This window comes from Tachysurus vachellii, chromosome 7, assembly GCF_030014155.1.
Source record: "Tachysurus vachellii isolate PV-2020 chromosome 7, HZAU_Pvac_v1, whole genome shotgun sequence".
In the NCBI taxonomy this organism is placed as follows: Eukaryota; Metazoa; Chordata; class Actinopteri; order Siluriformes; family Bagridae; genus Tachysurus; species Tachysurus vachellii.
The window spans coordinates 9,797,305-9,807,287 of NC_083466.1; the positions used below are offsets into that span (position 1 = coordinate 9,797,305).

The 9,983-nt window shown below is 37.4% G+C and overlaps 1 protein-coding gene across 1 annotated transcript in view; it reads right to left on the bottom strand.

The window, feature by feature from the left end:
* plxdc2b (plexin domain containing 2b) overlaps nt 1–9,983 on the bottom strand; it is a 96,564-nt gene that overhangs the window by 25,868 nt on the left and 60,713 nt on the right. The window contains exons 5-7 of the mRNA XM_060874129.1: nt 9,586–9,708; nt 8,595–8,713; nt 6,965–7,064 (exon numbers count right to left, since the gene is read on the bottom strand). Of these exons, the coding sequence (XP_060730112.1) occupies nt 6,965–7,064; nt 8,595–8,713; nt 9,586–9,708 (342 nt within the window). The remainder of the gene's footprint in view (nt 1–6,964; nt 7,065–8,594; nt 8,714–9,585; nt 9,709–9,983) is intronic.

Sequence of the window (9,983 nt, forward strand, 5' to 3'; positions counted from 1 at the left end):
ACACACATTTACACAATGTTATACAGGTTACATACGTATTGTCACACATTCAAACACACACACTGACACACACACTGACACAAACACACATGCAGACACAAATTTACACAATGTTATACAGGTTACACACATATTGTCACACATTCAAACACACACACTGACACACACACTGACACAAACACACATGCAGACACACATTTACACAATGTTATACAGGTTACACACGTATTGTCACACATTCAAACACACACACAAACACACTGACACAAACTCAAACACACACAAGCACACACACAAATATACACAAAATTATACTGGTTACATATGTATTGTCACACATTCAAACACACACATACACACAAATTTACACAATGTTATACAGGTTACACACATACTGTCACACATTCATACACACACACATTTACACAATGTTATACAGGTTACACACATACTGTCACACATTGAAACACACACACACAAACACACTGACACAAACTCAAACACACACGAGCACACACACAAATATACACAAAGTTATACTGGTTACAAACATATTGTCGCACATTCAAACACACAGACACACAAATTTACACAAAGTTATACAGTTTACACACATACTGCCACACATTCATACACACACACACAAATTTACACAAAGTTATACAGTTTACACACATACTACCACACATTCATACACACACACAAATTTACACAATGTTATACAGGTTACACACATACTGTCACACATTCATACACACACACACACACACACACACACACACACACTGACACAAACTCAAACACACGAGCACACACACAAATATACAAAGTTATACTGGTTACACACATATTGTCACACATTCAAACACAGACACACAAATTTACACAAAGTTATACAGTTTACACACATATTGCCACACAATAAAACACACACACACAAGCAACAAACAAAGTGAAAAAGATCAGATTTTATTTCATAACATGGTGATGAAACGCTGAAGGTATCATTTCTAAGCCTGTTTACAAATATAACCCTAATCGCAAACTTTTTCCCCTTTTTTTTACATATGCTGCAAAATTATTATGAAATTTAATAATGTGAAACAATGTTATATTTATAGCTCTATAGTCAGGTTGCCAAAGAAGGAGATGTGGTACTGTAGCCTAGTGTTTAAGGTGTTGGTCTACCAATCGGATCCCAGGTACACCAGGCTGCCACTGTTGGGCCCCTGAGCAAGGCCCTTAACCCTCAATTGTGCAGTTGTATATAATATATATATAATGGGTAAGGGTGTCTGCAAAACACTGTAAATGTAAAGGTATGTTGCCTTTTTTCCTATATATTATTATCTATGTATCCATAATGTAATACGTCACAGCATATATTTTTTAATTAGAGACTTTTTTGACATTGTGAATAAGAGCTGTGTTCACTGGCTCAATCATGTTTTCTGTTCTACACAATTACAAACATGCTGTGAGTGGAAAGTCAAATTAACAATCTGAAAAACAATGGCATTTGTTGTGTAGGGAGGTATGCTAGTGTGTTTGTGTGTGTGTGTGTGTGTGTGTGTGTACATGTATCTCCTGCTGATAGTTTTAGTGCAGGAAATTAAGGCTTGTTCAGTGAAGGATGTTCTGTAGGTTAAAAGCCTTTTCCGGTGGGTAATTACCTGGCCAGTCTGTGTGGCGTCACAGGCCTCCTGTGTTCCATGCTGACATTTTGCCTGCAGATGTGTGTGTGTGTGTATGTGAGCACCCATATGTGTGTGTGTGTTTTGCAGTTTCAAGAGTTTCCATTCTGTAATTAGTAATAGCAGTTCAAACCAAAGCATCTATCTTTCTAGATATTCCAACACCCTGGTGCTGTCACTATATTGCTGCCTTACACACTTCATCAATCTCTCTCTCCTCTCTCTCCCTCTCTCTTCTCTTTCTCACTCGACTGGGCCACAGTGACAAGCCAGAAGACAGACATGGTGAGACCAGAAGATGCAAATTCTGCCCTTTCACAGCTGGCAACACACACACACACATACACACACACACCCATACACACACACACACACACTATTCCGACAGCAAGTACAGTAGCATGTCCTCTCTTGTCATCCCTCCCCAGACATCTTTATAGTCAGCTGCTCTCTTCAGTGTAGCTCAGTTCCGGGTCCCTGCTGAGTTAAACTGCAGCATCAAAGGATTTCTCTCCTTAAGCAGACAGACAGCTTAGGGACTAGAGCGACTTTAACATCCCCCAATCCTTTCTTCAGAAAATCCTTTTTGGAAGAAGGCTATGATAGCAACCATAATGCATCATCTATAATCACTGCATCAAGCAGCCAATCACGTGACAGCAGCACAGTGCATAAAATCAGGCAGATATAGGTCAAGGGGTTCAGTTAATGTTCACATCAAACATCACAATACCATTAAAAATATGACCCCCCCCCCACACACACACACAGAAAGGCCACTACTGCTCACATATACACTTGCTCTTGTATAGAATGCGCACATACACATTTTCACTTCTTCGTTCTCTTCTTCTTCTTCTTCTTCTTCTCCTTCTTGCACTTTTTTATAATTCATGTTAATTGTGTTTTCTGTATGTCCTGTCCAAATGATATCAGAAGTTACTAGAGGAGAAATAAGAACATCTGACCTATTCCTGTACATATTGCAATAAAATCTCAAATCTTGAATCAGAAAAGCATTCAGCAGGGACAACACATTAAGTCTTGAGTTGGACGAGCTACAACAGCAGAAAACCACATCGGGTTTCGACTCCTGTCAGCCAAGAAGAGAAATCTGGGAACAGCACACAGAAACTGAGCTTAAGATCCAGGATATAAAACATGGCCAATCGTCATTAGTTTATTTGTTATTTTCCCCATGTTTTCCACTACAGCATCCATAAAGAAAAGCTTGTGCATATGACAATTAAAATGATTGAATCTTAAAAATCAACCTGTACTCATCCCTCTACACCAATTCACAATATGCTCATCTTGAACATCTTTTCAACACACTGTATTTGCTGAGTTGTCCTCTTGTAGAAGAGGAACCATTTATAATCCCACTATCCGGTGTCGTACAGATGAGGATGGTGTCCATTCAAGTTTCTTCAAGGTTTCTTCATCTTGTTAGTCATTTCAGGGAGTTTATTCTTGCTACTTTCGCCTCAGGCTTGCTCATTAAGTATCTAAATATAAATTGACATTCATAATTCTGTAAAAAATACAATCAGTTGTTGATGCCTCAAAACGGCTGATGTGTTTTACGCTGTAATCATTCAGAGCCTTCAACAGATTCGTTATTATATTAGATAATAATTCGATTAAAATTATTCTTATAAATATTACATGGGAATTGTTTCTCAACAGTATTTCAATACACATTTCAAAAGCAACCTTTAACTAGCTAGAAGAGACTAATTTCTGTGAGTTTTATGTATTATGGAAAAGCCTAAGTTTGCATTTGCATATCGATAGAAACCTCTGAACAATTTCTTAAGTAGGGCTAATAAAGTTTTTTATGATGTAAGCTTTTGTAGGGTAAGCGTCATTGTTACACGGACATAATCACACTTCTAGCACTGACTAGATGGTTTTAACGTTATTTAATTGTGTTGGAATAATTTAAAAACATTAATCAAGATTAAGCTGCCTTTATTTCCATCCTTGGTTATTGAAGAAACAGCAGGCTAAATGATAAAGATCTATATTTTTAGTCCTGCACTGTCGCCTCTGGCTTGCTAGCTCTATATCCGTATTTCTGCTTTGTGTGAAAGCTGCTTTGTGTGACAGTCTATTACTAAAAGCTCTGTCGAAATAAATTGATGCCTAATCCCTTTTGATTATTTCAAACACCACACAGCTGATAAATAGTTGCAGGAAATAGTTACAATGACCTACATGATGCAGATTGGACCAAGACACACAGGACAGAACTTAATGCATTGAACTTAAGTCTTAATGCATGCTTCTCACACACACGTCTCACACAAGTCTGTCTCAACAAAGCTTCCCAGCTTTCTTAGCTACATTGTTATGGCAGGCCATTACAAATGCCAGATGACATTTTAATGAGAAACAATGAAGTGTTAATGGCTGGCTATGCTACACAACCCTGTGTCCAATGTCGCTGCTGTGCCTTTGCCAACCATAACGTTATGCGACCACATGCTGCTCATCCATGCTGATGATAAAACATGAGCAAGAGGTTTAAATAATCGCGTGCAATGATCTCAATAAACTTTCATCAACTGTTTACGATGGCGTGAAACGATCCGCACTCTGCATGCACTTCTTGTCGCGGAACAAACAATATCCCTTACTGTATGTTTTGCATAAGAGTCAGATCTCCTCGCAGAGAAAAGCTTAGCTCAGCACTATTACAGTTTGCTATTTTGCTGAGCAGTTCCCCTGAGACAGCATATGGTACTGCCTGACTGCACAGCATATTTTCCTAGTCCTTTTTAATAGTACTGCATTCTTTCCGATATCACTTTATAGTTTCAGATGCATAATGGCCAAGCGTTAAAGCGAGCAGCATGTTGTATTGGTTAGCAGCGTGACAAGTATCAAAACTGTAGAGCTGATGCAGCGAAATTTTGTCTGCATACTTCACTTAAGATCTCAGAATTGCTACATAAGCATGGTTTAAGGTTCTGTTTTAAATGCCAATGTAAATAAATACTAATAACAGTAATAGAGCAGCAGTGTGGAGTGTCTTGACTTCGTAAAGTCATGTCTAAGTTTCTGAGTGCATAAGCCACATGTTTATTTAAAAATGATGACAAATGAAAGGTTTGTGGGAATGTAAACAAAGCCAGCAGAGCTGCTGACGAGCTGTGGGAGGCTGAGCTGTGCATTTCCCCCCCTAATCAAGGTCATATATATATATAAACATCCATCCATCCATTCTTTTGTCTGCCTTTCTGTCTATCTGCCTGCCTGCCTGCCTATCTATCTGTCTGTGTCTTGTCTGCTTGTCTGTGTCTTGTCTGCTTGTCTGTCTGCCTGTCTGTGTCTTGTCTGCTTGTCTGTGTCTCGTCTGCCTGCCTGTCTGCCTGTGTCTGTCTGCCTGTCTGTGTCTGCCTGCCTGTCTGTGTCTCGTCTGCCTGTGTCTGTCTGCCTGTCTGTGTCTGCCTGCCTGTCTGTGTCTCGTCTGCCTGCCTGTCTGTGTCTGTCTGCCTGTCTGTGTCTCGTCTGCCTGTGTCTCGTCTGCCTGCCTGTCTGTGTCTCGTCTGTCTTCCTGTCTGTGTCTTGTCTGCCTGTCTGTCTGTCTAGCTGTATGTAATCTATAAACCATAATCTACAGTATTATGGCAGTTTCATTTGGAAAAATTAACACTGTCCCTCGTGTTCAGCCAGTTTTCGTACATGTTCAGCCAGTTTTCTCATGCAATCTCATACACAACAAATATTTATTCCAGTTTTCATTCACAATTAAACAACATTTATCTCTTGTGTCTATCGGTTAAGTTCTCTCTGATCTCTAATGCTATCAGACTTCATCACATACATTCAAAACATTACATTTATATAAAACACAAAGTTAAAGCTTGATGTTTATTAAGTTTTTCAAAGAAACTCAAACATATATCTCATTTATTGTCATAATTGCAGGTTTAGACTGCACAATTTAACAATGGGCCTCTGTATTTAACCCATTATAGGTGTGAATTTTGGATGGTTGGCATTCAGAATAATTTACGCACTTTATTCACACACTGTAAAACATGACAGTTTCATTGAGTTATATGGAAAGATTTCTTCTCTTTAACTTCAATGATCACAACACGTTTTGGACACTGAGTTGAAGTTTATAGGTTTTTCCAAAAAAATGAAACATAACAGCAATCCCTTGACTAATCTTGACTATTTGTAATATTTGTAATAATAACCATTAAACACTTCTTTAGAGTGGGACATGGCAAAGAAATGTAATGCTGAACATGGACACAACCAAAACCGCCAATGGAATTAAGTCATCAGGTGATCTTTAGTATTTAAGTTTAACCATCATACCACAAAATATCAGCAAACATCTAGTGAAAGAGAAAACAGAAAATCTACTGTGTGTGTAATGTTCTGTATTTTAGATAGCTGGTTACTTCCATTCAATGAATGTGTAAATCTGTAAGTGAACCCTTATTGCATGTAATTAAAAAATCACTGCACACATTTTGTTCTTAAAGGGAATTAAGTACAATTAATACTTGTTTAATTAAATGACATTTTTAATCACGATTATGTAAAAGTATAACACTTGTTTTTTTTCAGCATCACAAGGCGTTTCAAATTTTTTAAGTTTATTAATACTGAAGCATCTTATTCAGTAAATGCTCTTATTTAGTTCTAAATTACAAAGTCAAAGAGTAAAAGTTATGTAGTTACTAAAGGAAGAAATCTAACTGCGGACTCAATTTTTTATTTGCTTATAAGTAATAGCACCTACACTGTATAATCACACCAGAACAAAAAGCCTCTAATTCCATTAAACCTACTCTCACTGAACTAATAATTATTACTGTTTTATAGTGTAGAATGAAATTTTAGGCTCAGCCACAGATACTTGTGTATGTTTTACTAAAGAAAACTGTGAGCATGATCGTGTTCAACTGCATATTCTTAAATATTTTGTCATTTTCTTCTCAGTTTCTAGTTGCATTTACTGTAAGTAAAAAATTTGGGCTAAAAATCATTTACTGCTCAGCTTATAAGCATTAAAAAGAATAAATAAGCACTACTACTGAGGGAAAAAGTCAATGCTGACATTCGTTACGGTTCTGAAATAACCAGAAATTACATACAGTATCACCAAAAATTTGCTTGGCTGTACACGGTTTGTGTTGTCCTAAAAGAAGACGCTCTAAAAGAATGCACTACTTTACAGAGGCTGAGAGTGATGGGTGTTTAATGGGTGATAAATGTGCTGCTATAACTGCTGTTTGACTTACTGGGAATATGTTGGATCCTGTTAACCACTACAAAGGCATCAGATAGGCCCACCTTCACTGGATGATTAACAGAGCTGATCTGAGCAATCTGAATAGGAACCTGAGACCAGAACAACAACCAAAAAAGCATAAATAAAGTCATACTTTTAAATACAAATTGAGATTAAACCATATAACCATTTATTTAATATGTAGTGAAATGCTTTTTTTCAAACTGCCTGTGTCATAAAAGTAAAAAAAAAAAAAAAAGAATAGAATAGGAAGAAATACAGAACTGAACTATATAATTAGGAAAGGTAGAAATATTGGAAATAGAAAAATATAATAATATTTGTGCAACTTTTGAACAATGTTTGCTATGCAAAAAAACAGTGAGGACGTGGATCCAAAAGCTTACCTACATGCAGATTCCTAAATGATAGTGAAATTTAGAATGTGATTTTGTGATATATATATGTATGTGTGTGTGTGTGTGTGTGACATAAACTTTAGCTTAGTTCTGTGGTTTATTTATAATATTTTTGGTTTATTTTCAATATATTTAGTATTGATGTTTTATTGTAACAGACAAAATAAATCAGTGTGAAGGTTTTAGTCATAATGATGAAAATGATGAATAAACAAATAAATGACATTATGATAGCTGTCACGTTTTGTGCCTAGTTAATCAGGTTTCTGGACAAGCAAACCATGGGACTGGGCAGAGCATTTCAGCTTCTATTAGTGCAGATAGGAAGGTAATAAATGTATTATTTGCTCATCCTTGACATTATCATTTGTTTCAATGTCAGATTCATTTTTGATTTCCTATAGAGCTGTGGGTGCCGAGCCCAGAGGGCGAAAAAATCCTCGAATCGGAAGAAATCATCAGTTATAAATAATGTGCTTAGTTTATCTGGTAATAAGTATATTTTAAAGACCACACATTTCTTAAATATTCAGTGGCTCTTAAAGACAATGCATGAGAGAAAATTTCAAAGTGTGCTAAAAAAATCCTAAACAACTGTCATGATATACAACATGGCAGGAGTAATTCATATTTAATGTGTTCCGGATAAATCTGTCTTTCTTACTTCTATTTAATTCTAATTTAATAGTCTGGCAGCTGCTCTGCCAGAAACTCATTCTTTCGATATTTTTTTATCCTTTGGATGAAAAATGATTCAGCCCCTGCTTTCACATCTAATAAAGGTATGGTGTCTGGTCTGGAGAGAGATCCTACAGGCACACGGGAAACCGATTGGAAGACTGAACAGATGGGGTGATGCTGCTATATTTACAGAAGCCCTGTTAATCAACAGAGAAATTGAATTTTCAATCATGGCACATGTCATGTAATAACAAGAAGTAAGAGCAGAGGCTTTATTGCTTTACCAGTTATTGCTGAGAGAAATTTGCATTTCACACAGCCAAAATGAGAGAATAGAGAAATAGCACAGAGAGAGAGAGAGAGAGAGAGAGAGAGAGAGAGAGAAAGAGAAAGAGAGAGACAGAGGGGTTAACCCCAAAAGGCAAAGGAATAAACTAGCAATATACTGTAAATGAGAGATGATAAGTGATTTGCTATTAAAGACAAAAAAAAAAACAAAAAAAAAAAACAAGAGAGAGTAAATGAAGAAGAACATCTGACCTCCTTATAGGCGAAGATAATTCTGCCATCACTGTGTAGTGTGGCCTGAAATGTGAAGCTGCCCAGATTATATGAGTCCTGCAGGTGAACGTGATCCCACTGAACCACCAGGGCTGTGCCTGAGACACACACACACACACACACACACACCAATGCAGCAATAAATGTAGTGCCTGAAAGTATATTAAACCTAACTCAGTATGATATCTATTACTCCACAGTGAACATCAGACTATGATCAAGTCGTTAGACAGCTTTGTGCCATAAACAGAAGTGTAATCAACAATAATGCAAATTGTGCATGGACAAAGACAGACTGTTAACGTTGACCGTAAAACTATAAGTTGCACCATCGCAGCTGATGTGATAGAAATTTCCCCTAAACAGAATGGAGCTGTAGCTGTACAATATTGGCAGGAACAGGGCTCAGAATATAATTGATAATGATTGAGAGTGTGCATGATGTACCTACTACTGTATACAGTGAATCTCTCACAGTGTCTGTGCTGCCTGAAGTGTATGAGTGAGGAGAGAGGCTGTGCTGACATTTACATGTTTTTTTTTGGTATTCTTTAGATAAAATATGGCAAGGCTTTAAAGGTGCATGGAATTCTGCTGTTCACGTCACTCCACTGGACTCTAAGTGTCAGAATGCTCTAGTACGACCACCCTACCCCAATTATTTTACTAACAAATATTGCTCCCTGATTGGTATATTATGTCCTGATGTTATGTCAAGCACATTTCATTAAGTTCTGCAATTTCATCGATCTGTTTTGATTAAGCCCTGAAATTATTCCCATAACTTAATACTTTGGCAGATTTATTTCTTTTGGCACAGAGAGAGATGATTTATTGATTACCTCTCTGCTAGTTGCTTGTGTGTGTGTGTGTGTGTGTGTGTGTGTGTGTGTGTGAGTGTGTGTGTGTAAGAGAGTAGTGCCTCCCTTTGTGCAGGGACACTAGAAAATCAACAGGCCATGAATCATACCATTGTCAAAATAAATGACTGTTGAGTTTCGGGACAGACTGGGGTCGAAGTTTGCCATGAGGGGGGCAATATACTGTGTGGCTGTCAGCATTCTGTGCAAAACATCTCCTGTGTAAATGAAGCCTGCAACATAAAAGGACAAGAAGTCAAATATTACTAAAACATTATAAACGATCTGTTATTAAGCCACCGTAACGTAGGCATTGCAATTACAAGGCTAAACATTACTTAGTTTCCCATGAGGCAACTCTGAATGCTGAGAGGCATTTCCTTTCTCCTCATGTCCATCTGAGCGCTTATCTGTGAGCTGTGTTTTTGGGTGATTCAGTTCTGCTCATGTGTGAACATCAGATAAAGCCATGAGAAGCTCTGAAAGCCAGTCAGCTCTGCATTCAGTC